At 49.0% G+C, this 27,831-nt stretch overlaps 1 protein-coding gene across 11 annotated transcripts in view; it reads left to right on the top strand.

Annotated features, from left to right (window-relative positions):
* OSBPL9 (oxysterol binding protein like 9) overlaps positions 1 to 27,831 on the top strand; it is a 1,511,872-nt gene that overhangs the window by 994,641 nt on the left and 489,400 nt on the right. For all 11 annotated transcript variants that reach the window (XM_078670721.1, XM_078670755.1, XM_078670745.1 and 8 more), the window contains one exon: positions 16,018 to 16,136. In XM_078670721.1, the coding sequence (XP_078526847.1) occupies positions 16,018 to 16,136 (119 nt within the window). The remainder of the gene's footprint in view (positions 1 to 16,017; positions 16,137 to 27,831) is intronic.

The raw sequence follows: 27,831 nt of genomic DNA, 5'->3' as shown, positions 1-27,831 counted from the left end.
GGTTGCACACTCCCCCTGGGTGATGCTCACAAGCTTATGGCACTCTTTGTCTGGCTTTATACGTCTTCACTGGCTGCACTTCTCTCTCGGTACATGCACACATAACCACCACCTCCCTACCTTTAATCTGTCTGTGCCAAGTGCCAGCCCAGTCTGCGCTATCCATGAGTGCTCTCGGCTACCAGAGAAGTCTGGCATTTCAGAACGTCACCGAAAGTCAACTTTGCTGAGTTCAACACACTACAGAATAACTTAAAAAAAAGATTCAGCTCACGCGACCCAGTGTGTAGAATCACATGTTTGGTATATTTGGAAGGCGGTTGTTGCCAGAAATGCCGCTGCCTAACATAAAATGACAACCCCCTCACCCGAGCAAAATTCAGCGAAAGACCCCCAGGTTTTTTGGGGGGGAGGTTAAAATGGATTATGTGGCAAATGCTTCAAATCCATATTTGTGTGAATATCGCCGTTACTGTACACATTGATTTTCTCAATAAAGAAGCCGTAACACTTTTACGAACTTTCAGTAACTTATATTTCACAACTGCTCACCAAGCTAAAATTTACAACCCAAAAAAGTATTATCTGATAGAGACTACTAGCCGCAGATTCTTTAACGTAGAATTTATCCCCAGGCGTGAGGCAGGATCTGGAAAAAAATTTGCCACAGCATCTATGTGCGCCGGGGGGCGGCACTACGTGACTCTGCCCTGACGTCCGCGGACATGACGTCAGCGAGGTCACAAGTCCACCCCAGCGCGCTGACGTCCGTTTTCCTTCTTTTCCATGTGCAATGCGGATCGAGTTCCCTTGACCGCTTTTCAGGCCTCTTTTAACGCCTTTTCGTTGGGTACAGTGTGCAATGCCTTCGGGTTTTAAGACATGTGCTTCTACGGACTGCGACGCTTGTCAGCAACTCAGGCCGAAGTCCCAGCAGGTGCAGCGGATGAAATTGCTTTCGGCCTGCTTGTCCAGATTGGTCTCATCACAGCGTCCATCCCCTACCTCGGAAGGGTCCAGAAGCTTTGCCACCGAGGCCCTGTCCTCGTTCTGCAGAGGGTGCAGGTTCCTCTCGGGGCGCAGGGTGCAGGTTCCCTCTCCCGTTGCCACCCTTACTGCCGTTTCCTGCCTTAGGGCGATGAGGGCCCACATGAAGACCTACGCTATGGCTCTGCAGGCTTCTTTGGGGCCCCCCTCTTCCTGAGACGTCTGCAGATCCCTCGCCATGCACGGGGCCTTCCGCGGAATCGCTGGCGGATTCCCATGCGGTGATGAGTTTGGCTTCAGGTTTTGGAGGGGTGGTGTCGTGGAGGTGCGGCCCTACAGGGTTCCCCTCTTGGCACACGGCACCCCTGCCTCACTGCAAAACCCCACAGGGTTCCCTGTGGTGTCGCAGGAGGTCCCCGGGACTCACGGCTGGTCCCCGAGTCCCTGCGGCCCTCTGGGCAGGCGGCTGTCTTACCTGAGGCCGCACCGACGCCTGTCCGGCGCCGGCGGCTTTCCTCCCTGGCCCTGGCGGCGCCGCGGGTGGAGGTCTGGACCCGGGGCGCCTCGCCGAGTCCCTCTCGGTCCTCTGCGCAGGGGGCTGCTTAGTCAGAGCTCGAGCCAGCGCCTTTTTGGCACCGTTCCTTGGCCGCTTCGTCTCCGACCCTGCCCCTTTCTTCTATGAGGCACTAGGTGGTGCAGGTCGACTCTGCACCCCTGATGGACACTTCGGTGCCGATCAAGGACACACCGGTGCCCATAGCGGACTCCTCGGCGCTATCCTGACGTTAGATCGTCGACTCTTCTCCGGATGTTCCTTCCTCTCCGGAGGATTGTCATCTCCTTGTCTCCTCTTCACCAGAGACTAGATGCGACACCGTTGCCTTTTCCCCGGTGGCTTCCAGGGCAGGTTCTACGCCGTCTCCATGTCCACAGCACCCGGACCCGCTCTTCCGCACCTTGCAGTTGATTGCACCGCAGGCATCTCTGCCTTCTCCGGAGTCCTCTCACTCGTCCATGGGTCTTCCATCCTACAGAGGCTGGCCGTTTCTTCCTCCAACAGGGCACGGGGATGGGTGGCCTAGTTTGCAGCCTTTGCGCAGGGAAGAGTTCCTCTCTTCCCACGACGCCCTACGGAGGCGAGTGAAGCCTTTGTCCGGGTTATTTCCACAGCCACCGACATTTTGCAAATGGGCAACCCGGTCGCTCCACTCCCAATGGTCCACTTTTTGGAGGCTCTCCACCAGGTTATCCATTTGAAGCTTCGCTCCACAACTCTCTTTTGGGGGCCTGGGGGCGTCTGTCCTGCAGACTGCTTTTCCTTCCTTGCCTTCAGTGTTGCTCCCTCCGTTACGGGAGGCCCGGTGGTTGGACAGATGGGGGGTAACATTTTTGCTTCCACTAGTGCTGCTCTGTGCGCGCTCAACACACTTTTTGTGTTGGCCAGGGCTACCTCCGGCCTAGAGGATTCTGCGGAGTCGCTTCTGTCTCGCGCCTCCCACGAAGGTGTCCGTGCTGATCTGCTACAAGGGACTTATTTTTGAAAAAAATTAAACTTAGTTATGAGTCGTACATATGTAACACACTCAGGTGTATCTACAGAATATCACACATTATCATTGCCTTGAATCAATCAATGGAAGGGAAACTGAGAGAAATAACAAACGGAGATAGTAGGTTATATTTCTGAAAGATTTATATATTCAATGATAGGACGACAAATTTACATCCTGGGAGACGAATACATGGAAATGAATTCAAGCAAAAACTGAGAACAGAGGTAAACAGGAAAAAAACTCTTCAATTCTCAGCTAACACATCAACTCCTGGTAAGTGTGACACACAACCAAAATTAATTAATACACAATGGTTGTATGTTGGTGACAGAGCAACGTTTTATGGAGGTGATGGAGGTGTCAACGTTTCGGTCTAGTGTGCAATCGTCATGTAGACCATCATCAGGACAGAACATTTCATTGCTGCAAAAGGACTCCCTAAATTAAAATAACAAATTAGAATTACTAATAATACATCATAAAAATCCTACATCTCAAACATAGTTAATAAATTTGAACAATTGTTAAAAAACTCCATGCGTCAGGCCAAAGCCTGGTATTTAATCCACAGCCAAGCATGTTACCCCTTCCTAGTAATGCTTGGAAATATAATTCATTGCATGGTTTATCAACAGTTAAATTAATCATTATTTATCGATCATAAATTCTTCAGTCTTGGTTTATGGTGCGAGAAAGAATAATACATTCTTTGATTTCACAAATAAATGTTACCATATACTAAAATATTTACAATTGTCAGACATTCATACAAAATTAAAATTGACCCAACTGATGGTCTTGGACGCGAATACAATCATCAATTATTACATGAAACTTATTAAACAAAATATTTGTCACCTGAAATTTCAAATGGGGATATTTTCAAATCAAGATGGATAACACGAGACTTGGAGAAACAATCTCCAGTTGATTGAATCAAATCTAAAAAAGGGGGGTAGAATTTAACTGTTGATAAACCATGCAATGAATTCTTACCAGGAGTTGATGTGTTAGCTGAGAATTGAAGAGTTTTTGTCCTGTTTACCTCTGTTCTCAGTTTTTGCTTGAATTCATTTCCGTGTATTCGTCTCCCAGGATGTAAATTTGTCGTCCTATCATTGAATATATAAATCTTTCAGAAATATAACCTACTATCTCTGTTTGTTATTTCTCCCAGTTTCCCTTCCATTGATTGATTCAAGGCAATGATAATGTGTGATATTCTGTAGATACACCCGAGTGTGTTACATATGTACGACTCATAACTAAGTTTAATGTTTTTCAAAAATAAGTCCCTTGTAGCATATTGTGACTTCAAATATACTGTGCCAAAGCCTACAAGGGTTTATTGGGTTTCCCCTGCCTCTAACACGTGCTGATCTGCGGCACCATGTGCTGGATGGTCGGGTGTTAGCTGCATTTCTTCTCAGTTCGGCCTTGGATGTCTCTGATTCTCTCGCCCGCTCTATGGTGAGTTCTGTGGCCCTCCGCCACCATGCTTGGTTGCGGGATAGCGTCTTTCCGGAGAATATTCGGGAGCGTCTTGTTGACCTGCCTTTTGTTGGGATTCTTTTATTTAACAACCACGCGGACTCCGCTATTCAACGACTCCTTGTGGGGCTCCGTCCTCCTCTTCGGCTTCGGTCCTCAGGTGTCTTAAGGGAGGCGTTTATCCCACCTTTCTCTTTGGGCCTAGTGCTTCGGTTGGCCTGTCTGTGTGTGGCTTGGAATGCCTTCAGGGCCCTTCAATTGGCCCCTCTGTACTTTTGGCTGCTGATACAGCCCTTCAGCTTTGTGGTGTGTGTTTTTTGGGCTTTTAGTGAAGCCTTATAGGTCCTCAGGTTGGACCATCTGTGTATTTTTTGGCTTATTGGTAAGCCGCCTGTGGTGATACACACATGTCTTTTATGTTCTCGACCTCTGCTGTGGGTTTCCCTAAGAGGTGTTCCCCTGTTTTGTTTTGGGATGTGTCATACCCTAGGTGGGGTACTTGTAGGCTATTGTATATAATGTATTACTCTGTCCTAAGCGGGGCGGATGTAGATTCCTTCTCGGGTTTCTCGCGTTTCCTGGCGTCACTGTATACCGCTTGGTGCTGTCCTTTTTCTTCCGCCTTAGCGCAGTTTGAGCTTCTCCAGGTTCTGTCCTGCTCAGTATCCGAAGGTGTTTCTATCCTTCTACAGGGATTGCCTGTCATACATGTTGCCCTTTGTTCCTGCTGGATATCTGCTTCTGTCCATTTTGCCTTCCCTCTTAAGCCTCTGGATCGCCAGACCGACTTTTGTCATGCCGTCTACGGCACCGTGTCGTGGTGTTTCCACCTTATTATCCGACGTTTCGGCCTGGTCCTCTGCCTTGTGTACCAGCGGGGCTAGGATATTCCTGTGTTCTGGTTGACGGCTTTAGGTCTGTACTACATATTTGTCGCTTCCCGGGGTCGCTGTTCTGGGCACACTAGTTCATAGTATTTACCAGCTGCCTGCTGCGCACGCCTGGTCGTTATAGTCCACCTCCGTGGGCCTCGGCGTGTACCCGTGTGCTCCTGTCCCTTGCTCTACTGGAGCTTTGGGCGACTGTGTCTTCCTTCTCACGTATGCGCTTCTTGGCTGTGGGGCCGTTCCTGCCTTGTCCCCTGCCTCGGGGCTGATGCCCGTGTAGCTGTCCCCTTCTCTGTGTGTGTTCTCCTGAGGCGGGCTCTGCCTCCGTTTCCACCTCTTCTTGGATTTTGCGGGTGGTTCTTTTCTTCCTTTGGTACTCTTTTGGTGCCGACTGTCCCTCTGGGTTTTCTGGCGGATGCCCTTTGTCCCTCTGGTAGGCTTGTGGTATCCTGGCCTTCCCTTCTCCTTGCTTACTTCTGCTTGGTGGGGGCTGGGCCATCCTTCCTGTCCCCATGACACATCCCCTGTTGGGGCCCTGTGGTCTTCCAAGCTGGTGAGGTTCTCTCGCAGACCCTCCTCCCCTCTGGATATGGCTAGGGTATCTATTCATCGTTAAGGAATCTGCGGCTAGTAGTCTCTATCAGATGTAGAAGTTACTTACCTTCGGTAGCAATGTATCTGGTAGAGACGATTCTAGCTGCAGATTCCTTCATGGCCCGCCCTTCCTCCCTGTTCGGCAAGGACCTTCAGCTTGGTCTTCTGCACTCGCCTCCCTCCGGGTGGCTTTGTCTTTTTCGAGTGCCCTCTTTCACTTTCTCCCTGGCAGAATGCTTTGTTCTGTTTATTTGTTCCACTCCTTCCCTGCTGGTAATTGGACGGTAGGTTCATGTGTACTTCTGCATCCCTAAACCCTGGTTATTCCAGTGTGGGGCCTACTCATAATCTTCTCCCTTTTTCATTGCTTGGGGTTTCTGACTCCTCTGCAGTCTTCTGGGTTGAGGTCTCTTGGCTGTGCCTCAGCCCGTAGCTCTTTACAGAGGATACAACACTCCTTGATGGTGTTGTTTTGGGTAATTTGTCGTTACTCAACTGGTCCAGACTTGTTGCCCTTCACTGATGTAGATTGTGTGTGCAAACTTTGTCGTCTGCTATGACATTTTTCACATGTTTTTCTGCCTCCAGGGAGGATATCGCATTCGCTTTGCAAGGTTGCTTCTCGGAGCGGTGCTCTGCTCTTTCCCTTCCATGACTTTCAGTAACACAGTGCCTGGCACTTTCCCTAATGGTGCTGTTTCTCACCATTCATTTCTTCCTTTTTTGTTTTACAGATTTTTTTCACACACTGTTTCCATACTCTCACAGTTTTGTTTGTGATGGCTCCGCGTTGTGGCGCGGAAAAGTTCTCTGAAGAAAAATTGGTGAGACTTATGTGACCTCGCTGACCTCATGTCCGCGGACAGCAGCAGGGCGGAGTCACGTGGTGCCGACCCCCGGCACGCAGAGACGCTGTGGCAAAAGAAAATTCGAATCCAGTCTCACGCCTGGGGATAATTCTACGTTAAGGAATCTGTGGCTAGAATTGTCTCTACCAGATACATCGTTACCGAAGGTAAGTAACTTGTACATTGATCACATAGGCGAACTCTAATGCATTTACCAATGCTTAAATGTCATGACCTTCAACTATGCTGAACATCAACATGGCTAAATAAAATTAACAACGGCAGTAGCTTTCAGATTACCATGACGTAATGGCTTTGCCTAATGCATTGTTACTGAATTGGAATGTATTAATTGAAGGGCAGCATCAACTTGGTGTATTAATTCCTTAAATGAGTGAAATGATCCATGAACATGTCTCATGGCAGCACCATCATGGGAAAGAATAGTTTACTGTGTAATCATTCTAGCTATGAAATACCCTCCTGGAGATGCCTCCTTTACAACCTTCATCCTACTTGTTATGAGGGGGTGGCGCAGGCAGCTGCTCATTTTGTCAAAAATAGTCCTATCAGGTGTTGTTGTTTTGCTCATGCTTGTTGGAGTAAGAAGGAAAATGTATCCCTGTTCTTTGGAGCAAGAGGGTTTGCTTTATGCGTTGCTCCAAGTTATTGCAGAACGGCCTGGTTCTGGCAAAATTCTGAAGGCTAAACACATTTTAACTTGTGTCAGCTGTCACCATTGTTGCACCAGGGCAAGATTGTTGTATCTCTGTACCTTGGTGCCACAGGTATGCAGTTTCGATGTACTATAAATAGCAAGTGCTGGTGTTATTCCTAGTCAGTTTTCACTTTCTTATCAAGCTTGTAAGTACTAAAGACTGAGTGGGGCTGCATGATTCAAGCAAGTGACTTTTTTGCAGGCTGCACACAGGTATCCGTAACAAGCACATTTACAAACCTGTTAAATGATCGTGTCAGGGCCCTGGAGCACTCCAGCAACTTAATGAATGACAGTGTTGGTGCGGCAAAACTAGAATCTTGGATCGCCGACAAAGCTGCACTAGCAAAGAAAAAACACGGCTGGATGGTACTTGCAACATATGAGAGGTGTGTCCCGCAACCTTACTTAGTTAACCACATAACACCATCTACACAACAGATGCTACTACGAGTACGGCTGGGAACTTACATCTCAAAAGACCAGACCCCTGCATGGAAGCAAACGTGGCCAACATCACTCTGCAGACTCTGTGGTCATGCAGAAGAAACTTTGCTTCATCTTCTGTGCATTTGCCCAACCCTCACAAACCTGAGACGATACTATCTCTTGCATATATTTCGCTCATTCCAAGTCAGAACATGTCGGCCGGCAGTCATGCTAGCACTGAACAGCCAGCAGCTGCAGGCAGCCTGTAGGGCCACCAGATTTCTTCAGAAGGCAAGCCTCCTAATAATGCAAACGGAAAAAATGGCGAATAATGGTACCAAATCAAAGGACTAAAGATTACAAAAGACTCTGATTTCAGCAAATGTCAAATTGCTTTATTTATTTTTTTCTTCAGTCTTCCCTTAGAAAACAAAGAGTAAATGTAGGTTTTCATTTATCTTTCATTCTAATGATTTTATGTAACATTCTCTTTGCAAATTTTGTAAAGGTTTTAATTAACCACATACAATAAAATATTTTACTTTAGTACTAAGGAGTGTTGCATTCTGCCCAGACCCAGAGAATACACAGGGATGTGGGGGCCCCAAGTACTCACACAGTTCAAGTCACCTAAGCTAAATGAAGACCGGAAGCCCATATCACAATGTCTCATAAGGCGTGACCTGCAGAGAGCTCCCGCTGAGTGAGGTGGACATTATTACATGTATAGGTGCTATTTATTGACCTCATAAAGATGCCATTGGGTACGTTATTTATTGTGTGCGGTGAATAGCACCTATTATGAGGTACTGGGGAATAACGGGCAGATTTTGGTGTTTAACTCACCAAACTCCACCTCCTACAGTAAATAACCATATGGTTTTCCCCAGTTTATTTTCGGACGGTTTGACCGTCTGAAATTTGACGAAGTTTGACGTATCGGCTGCATTACATAAAACTGAACTTGTAATTCTGACCCATGAGTAAACAGGAGTTTATGTACAAGTCGGGAAAAAACGTATGAAATGTAATAAGGTCCTTAGAATGTGTTATTTAGTGCATCCGGTAAATAGCGATAGATAAGTTATCAGGTGTAATACATAGCACCTATTACAGGATTGTGGGGAATAACATATGCCCCAAAATCTCCATGATATGATAAGTGCCATATACTTTTCCCCATTAACGTTTGGCAGGTTCAGTCTGCCAAAATGTAACTTAGTTTGAGTTATTTAATGCATCTGATAATTATCGGTTGCTTTAATAAACCAAACTTGTAACTCCAACCTGTGCATAAACAGGAGTTTACGCTCGGGTCGAAATACCCCTACCAACTTGTAATCAGGCCTCAGGGAAGACTTACTCACCTCTTCTGTTTTTGCGTTGACTTTCCCAGTAGAAATGCTGTTTTGCATCCTCTTTAAGAACTTTGTCAAGGAATATTTATATTATTTTTTCAAGTACAAACACATCTGCGCTTGTGGAGAATTTCCCCTTCAAAGATCTTTTGTGTAAGGAAAAATAGGCAGCACTGATCCATGAAGAGTCAACAGCCTGGTGTCAGATAAGATGCAGGACATCGAACGTGCAACTTTCTAGCTTGTACAGGGTAGAAACTCCCTCGCCACTCATGGTCTCCATTGCGTCGTTAGTTATCGGCTACCAGGTGGGCCAAGTCCGGGGGGTATTTTGTTTTGGTAGTGGAGGGCGGGGGGCACGGGCCCGCTTCCTGGGGCCTAATGTTGCCCCGGGGACCACCCCCTCCGGTAGTGAGACGTCAAACAGACCACAAGAAGGCTTTAACAGACCTAGAATACCCAGATCCCAAACTCCCACTGAACAGCCTCACACCATGGCACAAACTCCAGGCACGATTCAACAACAAGAAACAAGTGAGCCATTTTTAGAAGTAGGTCCCCAGAAAAAGTAGACCCCAGAGGGGCAAAAGAAAAAGAAGCACAGAATACCAGGAGCACTGCAGCGGGAGGGAAGAAAGACAAGACCAAGAAGAATTAAACCAGAGTAACTTAGTCATTAATATCTCTTACAATATATTGAACTTAAAATCTACAAAAATGAAACTACCAAGACCACTAAACTAGAATTGGAAATTAGCTTATTTAATCTCATGAGGAAAATACGCCTCAGACGCTTTTTTGACAACGTGTATCTGAAAGAGACACGTTAATGATAGATTCCTTACCTTAGAATATCCCCAGGCGTCGGACTGGATCCGGAAAATTTTGCGTAGCAATACCCCTGCGCGCCGGCAGGCGTCGTCCGCGGCTCCGCGTCTGTCGTCCGCGTCGTTAGCGTCGGAATGACGTCGTCGGAGTACTTGGACGCCGCCCATGCGCGCTGACGTCAGTTCTTCTTTTTTCCGCGCCAGCTAGCGCAGATCCTGAGAAGCTCTACCCCTTAGTCATTTTTTGACTAAAGTTTTTTGATCTTTTGATCATTCTCTACTCGAGTCTTCGACTCCGGTGCCAGTAGGGATGCCCGGGTTTAAACCCTGTTCCAAGTGTGACCGACTGATGTCGGTTACAGACCCCCATCGCCGGTGCCTCAAGTGTTTAGGCCTCGACCACGACGACCGCACCTGCTCCGACTGCCGGGCCCTGACGTCTAAAGCTAGGCAGGAGCGGTCCCGCAAGGGACTTGAGCTCCGGCAGTCAGCCCCGCGCCGCTCCAGGTCCCGGTCCCACAGGAGGTCAAGGGACAGGTCGCGGGGTCGGAGTCCTCGCAGCTCCTGGAGTGGACATTGGTCGTCAGGATCCAAGTCCTCAGGTAAGAGGCATGAGAGGTCGGAGAGACATCATCGTTCCTCCGACGCTCGTGCGATGCGGCTGGGGGTTCGGGTGACACCACCCACGCGGCTCCGACGGAGTCGCGGACGTCGCCGCCTGCCCCACACCTTCGGGTCCCTGAGCATGATGCGACGCCAGAGGAGGTCGAGCGGTACCTCATGGCCATGAGGTCCCTCCCTCCTCAGCCGGGTTCCGTGGCGCCTCCGGGCCAAACGGCCCCGGCTGGAGGGCCTAGCGGGTCGAATGCTTCCGCTCCGACGCCGTCGGGTGCTTCGGCCCCGGTGCCGCCGGCAACTTCGGTCCCGCAGGCCCTCACTGGATCTGCTTCCGGATCCGGGTCGTCGCCGGTCGACCTCAAGACTTCACGGCGCCGTCCCTGCGGTTGTCGGCCCCGGCGCCCACTATGGACACCGTCCCCGATCCTACCCTCGGTCCGGTTCCGGCGCCGGAGCGGCGCCGCTGGGCGCCGCTCTCGACAGCCTTTGGAGATTTCTATTCCACGAACCGGCCCCGTCTGTTGACCCTGATCTTCAGGAGATGGGTGACGAGGGTGATTGGGATGGGTCTGTGGACCCTCTGGCACAAGAATGCCAGTCTCCACAGGACTGGACATATGAGCTTGGGAGGCCAGTGGACTTGACACTACGCCAGACACTGGATTTGTCTCCCCTTCCACCGTGGCTACGGAAGAAGGGGCTGCTTACAGTGTAGTGTTGACGCGGGCGGCCAAGGCCTTACACCTTGAGCTCCCCGTCGCGGCCGTGAGGACTAACCTCCTCACTGAGGTCCTTAAACAGCAGGCAAGCTCCACTGAGCCTCTGCTGCCATTTAATGAGGCCTTGTGTGACGTTCTTGTGGGCACTTGGTCCAAGCCCGCCACAGGTCCGCCTGTGGATAGGAACGTGGCCAGACGCTACTGCCCGGCCCCGGGCGACCCTTGCATTTTGTCCACCCATCCCACCCCCGAGAGCCTGGTCATCCAGGCCTCCACTTCCCAGACCGCATTCCCTGCGGCTCAGCCCGATCGGGAATCCAAGAGGTATGAACAATTCGGGAAGAAAGTGTTCTCGTCCCTGAGTTTGGGACTGCGGTCTAACAATGCCGCATGCCTCTTGGGCCGCTACACCCACACCCTGTGGGACACGGTCGCGGACGTGCTCCCACAATGTCCGGAGGAGGTCCGGGCAAAACTCAGCCAAGCCCTTGCGGAGGGTCGAGTGCAGCGCAATATTCCATCCGGTGTGGGCTGGATACCACGGACTCACTGGGCAGGGCGATGGCAACGACGGTGGCGGTTCGACGCCACGCCTAGTTGAGGTCCGCCAACTTTTTGGCCGATGTCCAGGCCACTCTTCTGGACATGCCGTTCGATGGTTGTCGCCTCTTTGGCGATAAGGCAGACAATGCGCTTGAGCGTTTTAAGGACTCCAGGGCTACGGCCAAGTCCTTGGGCCTCTCGGCCCCACGCCAGCAATCGGGTGCCTTTAGCTCCTTTCGTGGCCACGGAAGGGGCGCCACAAAAGGGGATGATGGACTGAGCGTTTGAGCAAATCAAACACTCACCCCCAGTCAACTGATCTGGGTTTAATCCATCACCATTCTTTAGCCCACTCAGCCACCCCATTTCAGACATGGCTATATGCAAATCAGTCTGACCCTGTGCCTCATGGGAACAGTCCAGCCCGAACTGCCAAGCCATGTCTTCCATGGACCTGAAACAAGCATCCTGGGACCGGTTTCGGATTCATAATCCTCATCAGCCAGGCTATCTTGAATCCAGTGGAAGGGGCGCCCCCACATGTGCTGCCAGCCACCCACCGCAGAATGTTCAACAGCGCGGTGGCGGCCGTGGAAACCACCGTGGCGGCGGTCGGAGACAACGGCGGGGCTAGTTCACACCTTCCCCCGCAGCACCTGCCTCAAAACCCTCCTAGTCCGTTCTTTCAGGCCCATGTGACGCCAGTGGGGGGCAGGGTTCGCCATCACCTCTTCCACTGGCGCACTGTCACGTCGGACAGGTGGGTGCTGCAAATCGTCCGAAGGGGCTACTCCCTCCCCTTCGAGGCGCCCCTCCAGCCATGCCACCGCAATTCCACCGAGTGTCGGGGGATCACTTGCAACTTCTGCAAGAGGAAGTCACGGCCCTCTTGGCCAAGGGGGCCATCGAGCGCGTTCCTGGGCCAGAAGTAGGGTGTGGTTGTTACTCCCACTACTTTCTGGTACCCAAGAAGGGCAAAGGGGGCCTACACCCTGCCCTATCTTGGACCTCCGGAGCGTCAACGGCTTCCTCCGGAAGGAGAAGTTCAAGATGCTGATTTTGGCTCAGGTCTTAGCTACCCTGGAGACTGGATGGTAGCGTTGGACTTGGAGGACGCTTATTTTCACATCCCCGTCCTGCCGGCCCACCGGCGTTACCTGCGGTTCACGGTAGGCCATGAGCACTTTCAGTTTACCGTGCTCCCCTTCGGCCTTACCAGCGCCCCAAGGGTGTTCACGAAAGTGATGGCGGTGGTCACAGCTCATCTGCACAGGTTAGGGGTGTCAGTCTTCCCCTACCTCGACGACTGGTTGTTAAAGGCGGGCTCGCCCCAGACAGTCGTCGGCCACCGCCAGACTACAGCCGACCTCCTGCACTTGCTGGGGTTCTCCATCAACGTGTCAAAGTCACACCTGTGTCCCTCTCAGAAGCTCCTCTTCATCGGGCGGTTCTAGACTCGGCGCAGTTTCGGGTTTATCCTCCCGAACAGCGGGTTTGGGATATTCAGGCTCTGATTCCGATCTTTCAGCCGTAATCCCGAATCTCAGTCAGGTTGACGCTGCGGCTTCTGGGGCTGATGGCCTCCTGCATCCTTCTGGTGCATGACGCCCGGTGGCGGATGCGGGCTCTGCAGTGGGACCTGAAGTTTCAGTGGCCCCAGCATCAGGGTAACTTGTCCGATCATGTCTTGATCTCGGAGGGCACTGCAAGACAGTTGCAGTGGTGGCTCACGGACCACGATTGGGTCAGTGGCAGATCCCTCTCCCTACCCCACCCGGAGCACGTGGTTGTGATGGACGCGTCCCTCCTGGGCTGGAGGGGCCACATGGGAGAGGCGGAGATCAGAGGCCTCTGGTCTCCGGTGGTGTCCCGGCTCCACATCAACCTTCTGGAGCTGCGGGCGATCCGACTTGCACTGAAGGCATTCCTCCCCTCTGTCCAGGGGAGTGTAGTGCAGATGTTCACGGACAACACCACCGCCATGTGGTACTGCAACAAACCGGGCGGGGTGGGGTCGTGGACCCTATGCCAGGAGGCTCTGCGCCTCTGGCAGTGGCTGTAACATCAGGGCGTGACCCTGGTGGTTCAACACGTGGCAGGTTCTCTGAATGCCAGGGCGGACGAACTCAGCCGTCGGTGCATGATGGATCACGAATGGCGTCTGAACTCGGACGTGGCGCAAGGTCTCTTTCAGCAGTGGGGAGAGCCTTGGTTAGATCTATTCGCCACAGAAGAGAACGTGCAATGTCATCAGTTCTGCGCGTTGGAGTTTCCAAGGCGGCACTCGCTCGGAGACACTTTTCGTCGCGAGTGGAGTTGCGGTCTATTGTACGCCTTTCCGCCCTTACCACTTTTGCCCAGAGTGCTGAAGAAGATCAGGCGTGACCGGGCCCAGGTTATCCTTGTGGCTCCGGACTGGGCACGAAGATACTGGTATCCCGAGCTACTCAGCATGTCAGTCGATCCCCCGATTCGTCTGCCTCTTCGGGAGGACCTCTGTCGCAGCAGCAGGGGACGGTCCTCCACCCGAACCTGTCCAGTCTCCACCTACAAGCTTGGAGATTGAGCGGCGACAGTTGAGGCCATTTGACTTGCCTTCTGAAGTCTATAATGTCATTCTGGCAGCCAGGCGTCCCTCCACAAAGTCGGTATACGCCTGCAGGTGGAACAGATTTGTGGCATGGTGCACAGCAAAGGCTGTGGATTCACTCTCCGCACCCCTTTCTGAGGTTCTCCTCTTTCTTCTTTCTCTTGCCCAGCAGGGCTCTGCTCTGGGCACTATCAAGGGGTACCTTTTTGCCCTTTCCGCCTTCTTAAGGCTACCTGATCAGTCTTCCTTGTTCAAGTCCCCAATAGTAGGTTTTTGAAGGGCATCACACACATGTTCCCTCCTGTTCCTTCTGTGATGCCCCAGTGGGACTTGAACCTTGTTCTTACTTACCTAATGTGTGCTCCCTTTGAGCCGCTCCATAACTGTCCTCTCCGTCTTCTTACTCTGAAGACTGTTTTCCTGGTTGCTATCACCTCTGCCAGGAGAGTGAGTGAGCTCCAGGCTCTTTCTCCTACACCTCCTTTCCTCTCTGTCCATCCGGACAAGGTTGTGTTGCGGACAAGACCCTCTTTCCTGCCCAAGGTTGTCACGGCCTTCCACATCAGGCAGTCCATTACCTTGCCCACCTTCTTTCTGCCTCCGCATCCCTCAAAAGAGGAAGAGAGGCTCCACCATCTGGACCCAAAACGTGCGCTCTCTTACTATCTGGATCGCACACGCCAGTTCCGGGTGGATGACCAACTCTTTGTTGCACACCTACAAAATGACACAACCTGCCCATCATAGCACCTTTGTTTTTAAGTTTTCTTTAGCTATTCTGTATAGCATCAGGAATGCTACACAGCATGACTAAAAACCATTAGCAAAGCCAATAGGTCCCAAAGGTGAAGCATAATGGCTTTGCCAGTGCTTGTTAATATAACTTCTTCATCATACCTATATGGATAATCATGCCGAGCTGTCTGTTTTGTTTTCCCCACTTGTTTAGTGCTGCTCCCTCTCCTCAGGATAACTATTATAGCCTTTAATCTCTTCACTTGCGTCAGGAATGATCTATCCTACAGACACCCTTGCTGTCTTCTTATCAGCTGGCCTTTGTTATCTTTCAATACTGAAATATGGACTAAGCTCAGCAGCAACATGCTGTTGCCTGTGGGGTGGAGTCCCATAGGGCGATGCCAGCAGCTGTGATGTTTCTTCTTCAACAGATATACTTATGGGGCAAGGCCAGTTAACTCATTTATTTTCCAGTCCCTCAGTACCCACACATAGCTTTTCTCCAATTTCGAGCTGTTCTAATCTCCTGTCTGCTGTGTACTAATAGATCCAAATTCATGTCCTGGTAACCACTATTGTTGGGAAACGGAGTCTGTTTCTGACAGTTAGGTTTTGGGCTTCTAGGAATCTTCAAGGAATGTGCCCACTGTGTTTCCCTTTCATGCAGTGCCTCTTTATGTGATTTTTTTGAAGAAGTTATTTGTTTTGGTATCATAAGCTAATAAGTGAATACGCACCAATGCATTGATTTTAAAATTAATGCAATAATTAAAATAGATTGGTCAGATCTGTTAGAAGAGCGAGTTCCATTGTGCTAGTAAATTTTCAAATTTTGAACCTGTAGGCATTATGTTCCTGTTCTGTTTTCCACTACAAGTATAAGTAGAGAAGCCCCACAAAGTGCTTAAAAAAGCTTGAAAGATTTTTTGAGGTTACTGTAGTGAGGTTTGAAAGCATGAACAAAAGTTACATGGTTCTAATACTTAAGGGAAGAGAATATTAAAAGAAGGATACATTCTTATGAACTAAGGACTTTTCAAAATGTATTTTGTTTTAGATTCGGAGGGTTTTGCCTTTGTGAAAGTGTTTATGTATTAACAGGACTAATGTTCCGCAGATCTTTTTGACCCACATGATGACAAGGAGGACGACGGTGAAGGTGAATCAGTAGAAGAACACAAAAGTGTCATTATGCATCTTCTCTCTCAAGTAAGACTTGGAATGGACCTCACAAAAGTAAGTTAGGTTTTTTCTATGATTTATGTCCTTGAAAAATTAAACCCCTGCAGTAGACACGTCAAAGTTTTTCTGATTGACCAAGACTATGCTTTCATTTTTCACTTCGTTCACCTCATAACTTTCTTAAAGTATCATCAATTTTAGCCTTATTTCAGAAAAGAGGCATGCATTTTTTTCCATGTGGTTCAATTGTGATTATATCTTGCCCTGAAATATGTCCATTCTGCTCTATTATGCTTCTCTACTCCAAACTATCTATCTATGTAACTATAAATCTATCTTACTCTGTCTTGCTCAAATCAGCTTCAAAACAAACATAGGAAAGGGAGCAGGAAGAGCCGGTGTGCACAGGTTAGATGGCTTGACGTGAGCTGGCATTTGTCTTTTAGGAGTGTGATTGCTCCTGTTTGAGTAGGGAGACTAGAGGCAGTATTAGGCTCGAGATGGGGGGTAGACGGAAATGAGCAGTAGGTTGAGCATATTTAGGAGGATATAGTATGATCTGTTTGAATTATCCTTTTGGGCCGAGATCACTACATGTCATTGCGTTACAAGGTTTGGATGTGGGGTAATTTATCTTAATTGGATGGAGGTAAATGTATATCAAATTCATTTTTTATGTTTATACTTAAATGTTATCTTATTAAATATATATTTTCTATTACTTTGAATGATTCTCACAACAATATAAAGTACATTAAATGTTTAATACAAATGCATTTCTTTTTATTTATATCATTTAAGTTTAATTTACAGCATTCTGATCCTCAAAATCCCCTTACCACCGCTATACAGTACACATCCATGAACTCTAAAAACCTCTTACTACCCCTATACACAATTGTGTGTGTTTTTTTCCCTTGTTCCATTTGGTGGTGCCGACCAAGTCGTTATTCCTAACTCCAACATGGAGCAGATCTGCATTGTCCAACGTCAACCTTATCCATGATTTCCAAGTAGGAGACAGTGCCTCTTTTTACTGACCATGTGAGTAATGCGATTGGGGGGTTTCTAAGGATCCCTGTAGTTATCCCAACCCCCTTGGCCGAGGGTAGCTGGTACAAAGAATTGTTTGATGCCACTGACAGGGACACCTCACCAGACACTGCTCTCCTCTCTCCTACTACTGTGGCAGTGGAGGTAGGGGCTTGCTAGGGCAGCTGAGGTTTTGCATATTACGGTCCACTCAGGTGAAGTTTAGGCCAATGTCTTGGAGGTGCTTCAGCCCAGGATATTCCAGACAGAACCCCGTCTCCCCTTTAATGAAGCCCTCACTGATGTCTTGCTGTGGGGCCAGGGCCAAGTCCTGCACAGGCACATCTTTGCACAGCACATGACCCACCACCACTGCCCCAGTCTTCCTCACCCATCACTCCACCCCTGAGAGCTTGATGGTACAAGCCTCACCCTCGAAATTAAACCTTGCTGCTTTCTCTACCAGAACACCAGATAGGGTATCCAAGAAACTGGACACCATTGGGAAGAGTATTTTTTCTTTCACTTGCCTTGCACTGTGGTCTGTCTACACTGCATGCTTATTGGGCTAGTGTTGGAACCTGGGATGACAGGTCACCTAGGGTAGCCTGGCCTAGGGTAAGGCAATTTCAACAAAGGCACATGTGTGAAGGTTGCAAACCACCCAACAATAATTCAATAAAATTCCACTCAAAAAGAACGACACTACACCATGAATTATGGAAAAATACGAGCTTGTTTATAAAAAAAAATAAGATTTGCTCTCTTGACTTTTGGAATCACAGCTCAGTACATTACAATTTAATCATGAGAATAGTATTACTTTTGAAGTTGCTAAATTACATCATTACTCAGCATCAATAGTACATTACATTAGACTTCAAAAATTGGTTAGACTGAACTCCTGCGCAATGCTCTATACTTCTACCTCCTCAGCAGTTCAATCTACCTAAAACGTTACACAACCAATGTGGGATTCCAGATGTACCAGAGTTTTACATATACACCAGCAGCCTAAATGAGGAACCTATAATCCAACTTTGGCAGTCGCACTACCCCCAGACTCTGGTTTAGTAGCTGTCTTTCCCCAGACCTGTAAGCAATATGATTTATATCATCAAGTTACCCCCCCTGTCTTCTAGGACACAGAGGAGGGAAAACGATTAGTGAATCTGAACTCTTTGTTATGTACTAGCACGAACTTTCCTCTTTCAGAACCCCACTCCTCTGTTTCACAGAGCAATTAGACCTCGGGGCTCAGTCTCCCCCTTTCTTCCCACACTCTCCTTACTGTGCCATAAGGTCTGCACTCAGGCGGTCCTGCCGAGGTCCCAATCAGCAGCTGCTGAAGCTAGTTCCACCCGCCCAGCCAGCTGATCTCAGGGCAGGCGCGAGGAGGACCGGGAAATGTCTCGCAGTCACTCCGGAATCGCCGTTGGTTTTTCCCCGTTACTGGCCACACTACCTCAGGGCTGGCGCTGGCAAGGTTGACGTACGCTAACGAGCGCCGCTTCTGCTTCTCCTCAGTGGCCGGCTCCGCCTCCCAGAACCGGGCAGCTCAACTGGGCATGCGCGGTGGGGAAGTGTCTTCCTGCTGGAGCCCGCGCTCCTCTGCCGGTACCTTCCTTGTCACGCCGCCCTCTCCGGAAACGATGGTGATCACCAATGCCACTCCTCGCGGTGGAGCAATTCCCTTGCTTCGCTTCTTCCCTCACCTAAGGACCAGCGGTCACGGCTTCTGAACCTGCGCTGCACACCGCGCTCTGGTCCCCGACCGGCCCAGTCTGTTCTCAGCCAGAAATCGGCCACGACAGGTAGGGAGAGGAACTCTGTGGGGATTTACCACCTAGGGAATTCACGACAGCCACGGGCAGAGTCCAGTTGAGAAGCTGAACGGGAGGGAGGGGCACAAAGATTAACCCCTCTCCTTCTGAGCAACACTTGGCCTTAATCTCTCCAAAGTTCCTTCTACTGGGCAGAGGACTGCGCTATGCAGCGCTGCAGTCTCCTTCTTCTCTCACCCCTGTATTTCCAGTCTAGGGGTTGGTCAGGCGCCCAGGGTCTCCAGTCATCCAAAGCAACAGGGACAGGACAAATAACCCAAGGGAGGACGGGTGGTGAATCAATAGGTCAACCCTTTGACTATCCTACCCCCACCTTCAGCTACAGCCTGTCCTCCAGCTGACTCTCTCTAGTAAGACAAAATGGCTGACCAGCATTCCGCCTTTTATAGGTTGACCCTCAGAGGTCCAGAAGGGACCAGAAGGTTCTGGAATGCCCTACTCTATCCTATGGGACATGTTCCAGGTATGTCCGTTATGACAGTTGGTAGCCACCATTTTGTGACTCCAAAGAAATTCCTGTCAGGAAAGGCCTCTAGGCCTGAGGGGAAAACTATGAAGGGGGGAAAGAACACCTATCCCCTAGACCAACACCTTGAAAAATCTAGTGGACACAAAAATTAATAAGGGCGTGAGGGGCAAAAAGGGGACAAAATAAATAATAAATTGGAGGGACTACGCAAAAGGCCAGACAGGTCTAACAGCTAGTATTCCCAAACTGTACGGGACTCGGTTGGTCAAGTACTGCCCATGGTCGAAGAGGAGACTTGAGCTGTCCTGATTCAAGCTATTGCTGGTGGTGGGGACAGAGCAATGTTTATCATCAGCTCAGGCTGGATACGACTGACTCGAAGTGCAAATACATTGCTTCTTTGGTGGTGCTTAGATGTCACGCCTGGCTGAGATCTGCTGACTTTAAAGTGGATTCTAGGATCCTTCATGAAGATACTCTTCGATGGAATTCACCTGTTTGGTAACAAGGTGTATTCGGCGCTTGAGTGCTTTAAAGTTCTTAAGAGCCACCATTAGATCGTTGGGACTATTCATGGACCACAACAGCCACCTTCCGCTCTTCTTGGGGCTATGGTAGGGGCTATCAGCCTCGTCTTTTCACCCCATAGCCACCATGGGCAACAGCCTACACAGTCCTTTAGAGGCAATGGAGGCAACTCCAACAGACCTCATGGGAATCAAGGCCAGAGATCTGCCCAGACCCACCACGTCCCCAGCAGCCGCAACTCGCAACCCTTTAAAGTGCCCTTCCAACGTCATAGTAAACTGGTTGCCAGAAGCATCTGACACCACCTGCCCTAACGGAAAGCTATAACAGCAGACATGTGGGTGCTTCAGATTGTTGTGGGGTTATGCCCTTACGTTCAAGGAAAACCTGCTGTCCTTGCCACTGTCCTCAGATCAGCTGACTGAGGACCACCTATCGCTCTTATGACAGTAAGTGCAGGCTGTTTTGGCCAAAGGAGCTATCGAGGCGGTGTCAGCATCAGAAATGGTTTGTGGTTGCTATTCCCACTACATTCTTGTGCTGAGAAAAGATGGAGGCCTCTGTCCTATTCTAAAAATCCTGAAAAAGGAAAAATTCAGAATGCTCATTATGGCTCAGGTCCCATCTTCCCTGGATCCAGGAGACTGGATGGTAGTGCTGGACTCCCAGGACACATTTCCATATTCCCTTCCTGCCAGCACACAGACGTCCTGCGGTTCATGGTTTGTCGGGAGCTTTTCCAGTTCACTGTGCTCCCCTTTGGCCTTACCAGCGCCCCTCTGGTACTCATGAAAGTGATAGTGGTGGTCACAATTCATCTGCAGAGTTCAGGGATGCCAGTGTTCCCATACCCCAACAACTGGCTGTTGAAGGTGTTCTTGTCCCAGCCAGTAGTCGCCCACCTCCAGACTAAGGAGGACCTCCCGTTTTCTCAGGGGTTCAGAGATGGATCCAGAGGCTGCTGGGCCTCATGGCCTTCTTCATTCTGCTAATAAAGTATGAGAGTTGGCATACTTAGGCTTTGCAGTGGGACCTGAAGTCCCAGTGAGCTCAGCATCAGGGGAATCTCTCTGACCTGATCAGCAATGGTGGATGATGGGCCACAGTTGGGTCAGCAGCAGACCCATCTCCCTTTCCCACCCAGATCTCACAGAGGTGACAGATGCTTGAAGGTTGGTACAGCCATCTCGGTGAGGTGAAGATCAAAGGAATCTCGTTACCAGCCGAGACTCAGCTCCACATCAACCTGTTGGAGTTAAGAGCAATTCGCTTGGCATTAAAAGTCTTCCTCCATCCATCAATGTGAGGCTCGTTCAGCTGTTCAAAATGTACAGTGGGGTCTTGGATTCTGTACCAGGAGGTTCTGCGCTTCTGGACATGACTGGAACATTGGGACATTTTCCTGGTCGTGCTGCACCTTGCGGAAACCTAAACACCAGGGCAGATGAATTCGGCTGTCGATGCCTCTTAGATCTACAAGGCGTCTTCACCCAGAGGTGGTACACGCTATTTCCTGCGACTGGGGGAAGCCTTGGTTAGATCTGTTCACCACCACTGAAACTTGCTATCTCAGCACTTCTGCGTGTTAAAGTTTCCAAGGTGGCACACTCTTGAAGGATTGTTTCGGTTCAAGTGGTGGGCCAGACTCCTGTATATTTTTCTTTCTATACCACTCCTGTCCTGCATTCTCAAGGTCAGGACTGACCAGGCCAAAGTCATCTTAGTGGCTCGGGATTGGGCTCCAAGTATCGTATCCTGAACTTCTGAGCATGAGTCTTGATTCTCCGATCAGGAGGGCCTCCTGTCGCCGCAGCAGGGGAGGGTTCTGCACTCCATCGTGCTCACATCCACCATCATGCATGGAGATTGAATGGCAGCAGCTGAGAGTATTTGATCTGCCTTCTGAAGTTTGTGATGATGTTCTAGCTGCCTGGCGTCCCTTGTGAAAAACCGTTGTAAGGAAATGCATCTTTTTGTGTTGTCATCCCCAAGCTTTTCAACTGATAATGCTGGTTTTTCGACTCTGAGAGTGCACTGAGGCCTGCTAATCAGACTTCCATGCCAGTGCCCTAACCCTAAAGTGTATGTCAAGTTGTCTATAGCCAATTGGAGATAACTTGCTTACCAGTAAGTCTCTAGTAAATGATACTCTGGTACCCAGGACATGTAAGTTAAAGGATTACCCCAGTGCTTGCAGCACTGGTTGTGCCACCCTGGAGGCCCCCAAGTAAGACAAGTCCCCCAGTCTGCCACTACAGTCTGGGAGAGCAGTCCTGCACTGCTAGCCAGACTTTGCCATTAAAAGCAGTGGTAAAACCGCCACTTCCCCTGTACATGTGTGTGTAAGTCTCCTCTCTTGCAGGCCTACCGAATCCTAAAGGCAGGATGCGACATATGACACAGATAGGACATGTACTGTACGTGTCCTTAGAGTAGAAACCTGCAAAGCGACAGTTTAACTGTGAAAAACTGGATCACCTAATTGGCGATTACAGGGTTACATGCTTCCTCCTCAGCTGTGCTCACTCCTGAACGGTGCAACCAAAGTGGGCACTCCAAGGTTTCAAGCAACTCGTTACATTAAGCACGACTTCTTTCTCAAGTCAAACTTAATGTAAATTGTTGTAGAGTGCACCTTTAATAAAGTTGTCACTTTGTTACCTTTAAAACTCCAGCTCCTTCCCAGGAACACATGGAGCCTGCTCCACGATACAGTCATCTGCCCTTCTGGAGAGATGTGCTAAAGACTCCCTGGAAGGAGAACAATGAGGGATTGCCGGCTAGAGAGTCGTCTCCTCCCTCCTGCAGGAAGCCACTTAGGTGTTCTCCCCAAAAGGCAGGCTTCAAAGCTGAAGCCACCTTTGAAGAGCAGATGTGGTACACCAGGGGGAGAACTCTCCCACTATTGAGGTTGAAAGTTGCCAACCCGGTTTCCCCATGGGCATGTACCCCTGAGGTAGCAACACCCCAAGGGTGGACTAGTGAGGTCTGTACTCCAGGAGAAGGGGTCTCGCCGTCTTGGGAGAACAATGCATCCTTGGATAGCCAGATGCCACACTCCGCAGGAAATGGTCACCATGTGGGAGGGAACATGGTAGCCCATTGTCTACCGACCGCATCCTGCCCTGAAGGCACAGTCCAAACATAAAGATCTCACCGAGATCTCTGCCGGCATGGAAGAAGAACGGAAGGAGGACTGCCTGCTACAACGTGAGACCAGCGAAGAGAAGCTTCATCGACGAGGACTGCACCAGCTACACAGCGAAAATAGGGACTGTGCCTGCCATATTCTGCTCAAGGAGAAGTCTACTCCGAAGCCCAGTCGAGCCAAGAGAACTCTCAAGTGCCAGCTGACTGGCCTCCTCTTCGCAGCACAGTAACACAACTGCTGAAGCAGGCTGCTGGGGCAAGTTGGTAGCCCAAAGTCTTCAACCCCCTATCACCGCTGCTGTGCAGCACCAAGGATCAAGATCCAATGCACAGAGTTGCACGGGAGTTCGTTGAACCCGAGAGTGCTGTAGAAGAGTTACTGGGTACCGTAGAAGGGAAGTTATTGATCCAGGAAGGATTGGCTTGTGGCTTCGGCAACTGGTAGTCCAGTGGTGACTGGACTTTGGCCATACCGTAGAGGACTTCATGTGTTGTCGACCTTGCAACCAGGACCATCTCATCATCTTGTGGACCAAGGGATTCCTACAGGAAAACCCCCGCTGACCGCATCACATCCACACCATCCTTGGTACATCTTCAGCATCCTTCATCCCTTTCAACAGGACTATGTCATAGGAATCCATTGCAACACAAATAAAGTGCCTGGAAATGATAAAGGATTGCTTCTTCTTGAAGGTAACTGTTCCTGAGGACCTTGCTGGTCCTCCTGACTAGTTCCCTGCCGGAACTAGTCAGGGAACCTGCTTCTTTTGGGGTTGAGTGAAATTGCTTTGATTCATTATTGTTTCTAAAATCCATATACCTGGAACTCTCCAGTGAATTCTAGTGTCTAAATTCTTATAGAAATACAGTCTATTTTTATAAATCGTTGTTAGACGTCTTGAGTATTGTTGTTTTCTTATGCAATTGTTTTCCTGCTGTTTAAATGCTTTACACTTGTTTTGCTGTTTATGCCTGACTGCTCAGTGCCACAGCTACCGAGGGTTAAGTGGAGGGTTTTCCAGATAAAACTTACTGGACCTAAAGGGGTTAAGTGTATTACACGGTGAGGTTTCCTCACAACCGTATACATCTGCAGATGGAACAATTTTTTGGCTTAGTGCACCAAGAAACTGATTTATTCTCTTTCTGTACCTTTCTCTGAAGTTCTTTTGTTTGTGGTATCAATCACCCGGCAAGGCCTTTCTTTAGCCACAGTTAAAGGGTACCTTTCGAGGATCTCTGCTTTCTTGTGCTTGCCGGACTAACCTTTCCTGTTCAAGTCTTCTGTTGTGTCACATTTTCTAGAAGGTCTACAATACCGGTTTCCCCTTCGACCTTTTATTACACCCCTATGGGACCTTAATTTAGTATTCACATTCCTTGCGTGCTCTTCTTTAAGCCAATGCATAATAGTCGTCTCAGAATACTGAACATCAAAACTGTCTTTTGTTGGCCATAACATCGGCCAGGATTATTGGCAAGCTCTAGATGCTTTTGTACATCCTCCATATTCCACTTTTTTCCCCAAAAAAACTGGTTATTCATGCCAGTACTTCCTTTCTGCCAAAAGTGTTAATACCATTCCACGTTGGCTAAAATATCACGCTACTGACTTTTTTCCCACCTCACCCTTTCAACAAAAGAGGAGCGACTCCACCACCTGGATCCAAAAAGATTGTTGTCATTCTACATTGATCGTACCAAAGATATCTGGGTGGACAATCAACTCTTTTTACGTTTGCTGGAGTAAGAAAGGAAAAGCAGTTCAGAAGAGAAGCCTTTCCATATGAATTGTACTCTGCATAAAGATCTGCTACGCATTGGCCGAGATGCAACCGTCTGAAGGTCTACTCACTCATTCCACCAGGGCCAAGGTCACAATTACTGTGTTAGCTTGATGAGTTCCCATTCTGGATATCTCTCAGGTGGCCATGTGGGCATCACTGCACACTTTTGCCAAGCACTACTGCCTAGATAGTCCGGGAAGTATTGTTTGGGCATCTCTTCTAAGGTAAGGAATCTCTATCAGATGCCTTATCTACTAGAGACTGTCCAGCCAGAAATTCCTTACCGATCCTTTCCGCTGAGCGAACTGTGATTTCTATCTCGAGAGATCCTTGAGGACCTCACTTTTGGCACACTGGTCACAATTCCTCACTGTGGCTCCATGCTCCTGGTTTTGAAAGTAGTCAAAAATTAAGGTCAGCATGCTGTTGTGGTGCCTATATAGGCACCGTGCACGTCATTCTGGCGTGGAGGATGCCCATCTGCACTGCCTACCGGCGCAGAGGTAATGCTTAAAAAAAATAATTCCAGATCCAGTCTGATGCCTGGGCACATTGTAATGTACAGAATCTGCGGCTGAATGGTCGCTAAGATAAGGTTGTACCGTAGGTAAGTAAATTGTTCTCTGCTTTTAAAAAGGAAAAGAAATGTTATTGCACATGCAGTATTTAATACTGCGCACTAATTCACAAATATATATATATAGTGACAGGAGGAAATACCTATGGTTTCATCCTTTAGCAGCTAATACCCCTTCAAGCCCTGATCTGTAAAACCGCCTCTCCACTCCCCCCCCCCCCCCCCTACACACACACACACACACACTTGCTTAACGTGGTGTAATTGGTTGGGAGTTTATAGGACCCTATGCAATAAGATAAAAACGTCTTAGAATGGTGCCACCTTGCAATGATATACATCAATAAAACACATTTTATCATTGTTAATCTCAATAATGCATTCCATAATTCAAATGCTATGTACATGAGTGTCTTTTCTACATTTTCACAAGCTACAAAGCAGTCTTAGGCCCGACAGCAAAGGTCCCTGCATCCTAGAGCCATAAGGCTAAAACCCTAGTTCTAGTAATGCTCAAAAGAAGGGAACACTCTCCCAGAGTCATACATACTGCACCATGGGAGACCTATAGTGCCATTCACAAATTTCTAATGCGCTTATATGGGTCTTGCGCTGCAGTGCCCCCGCTCTTCTGGGTACTGCATGCCAATTAAGCAAAATAAGTGCCCCAGTCCATTCTGGTTCAGAAAAGGGGGTGGTGATGAACAGAGTGTCTGAATTAAGCAGACCACTCTTACCCAGTCCAAAGATCAGGGCTTGATCCATCACCGTTATTTAGCTCACTGCCCCATCCCAGCTCAGAACCTGGCTATATGCAAATTAGTCTGTCCCTGGCCCAGTGCATCATGGGAACAGGGCAGACCAAACTACCAAGCCAATTCTTCACCAGAAAGGATACAAGCTACCGGGGACCGGTTTCTGGCATTTCAGCCTCGTCGGCCCGGCTTGCTTGAATCCTGATGGAGCAGTGAGCAAGGGACTCATGTCTGAGTATACCCTGCCACACCTATAGTGGCCAAAAACGATTCAGAAAAGGGGGTGGTGATGAACAGAGTGTCTGAATTAAGCAGACCACTCTTACCCAGTCCAAAGATCAGGGCTTGATCCATCACCGTTATTTAGCTCACTGCCCCATCCCAGCTCAGAACCTGGCTATATGCAAATTAGTCTGTCCCTGGCCCAGTGCATCATGGGAACAGGGCAGACCAAACTACCAAGACAATTCTTCACCAGAAAGGATACAAGCTACCGGGGACCGGTTTCTGGCATTTCAGCCTCGTCGGCCCGGCTTGCTTGAATCCTGATGGAGCAGTGAGCACGCTTTTGCCTTCAAGTGAGACTTTCTTTTAAACACAGCCTTGTGCCACATTAACTGCTTTCTTCTACTATTTTCTTGTCAAAATTTCTTTTTATTGAGCATCAAACAAAGCATTACAAAGAGGGTAATGACCCCAAAGGCACCCGAGGGTGCGCAATTTCCAAGGTTTCAATTCAGACAGCTATGATGGGTTCAGCTTCACATGATCTCGAGACCTGCCACATCCCTGTGCAAAATGAGTAATGCTAATTTAGAGAACATATATCGCATGGAATTGCCGTAAACCTCCAAACACCCCCCTCTCCAAAGAACAATCCCCCCAACCTCCCTCCGCCCCCTCCCGGTGGTGACTAGATTATAATGGAAAAATAAGAAAATAAGACATATGAGGCAAGCTTTAACTTGAAGCATTGACTAGTGGAGAGATTAAGGCAGTTCCAAAGTATACTTTCGAGGCCGCAGAGTATCCAAGTGTCGAAAGGGAAACCTATATTTGGAAGAGGTGCAGGGCCCGCACTGTCGAGGGCAAACCGCAGAAGGCAGACCCTGAGACAAAAAGGCAACCACAGGACCCCAGCTGAGTTCACAGTCTTTGTAATTGTCCCGAAAAATGTCAGCGAACCTTTCCATAGAAAGTATTCTCCACAATCGTGCATGCCATAGCGATGTTGCCGGAGTATCCGCCTTCTTCCATGCAGCTGCAATAGTAAGCTTGACTGCCCCCAAACGTGTCCACATAATCGCCTTGTCGATTGTAGTTTGCCGAGCTAAGATGGGGTCTCTAACTCCAAGGAGAGCAAAGTCTATGGATCACTGAATTGGGTAACCCAAAATGTCTTTGATATGAGATAAAATCTCGCCCCAGAATGGCCGAATCTTAGGGCAATCCCACGATAAATGCCTGTAGTCCCCCTGAAGCCCACATCCCCGCCAGCAAAGATCCGGGGTGTCTGGGAAAATTTGTCGAAGCTTAGTGAGGTATAGGTACCAATCGTGTAATGTTTTATAGTGAGCTTCTCTAAGAGCCATGGACTTGTTGTG

The sequence above is a fragment of the Lissotriton helveticus genome, chromosome 1_2, assembly GCF_964261635.1.
Source record: "Lissotriton helveticus chromosome 1_2, aLisHel1.1, whole genome shotgun sequence".
Lineage (NCBI taxonomy): Eukaryota > Metazoa > Chordata > Amphibia > Caudata > Salamandridae > Lissotriton > Lissotriton helveticus.
Note: the sequence above shows the minus strand (reverse complement) of the source record. Positions and strands in the feature narration are given on the sequence as shown.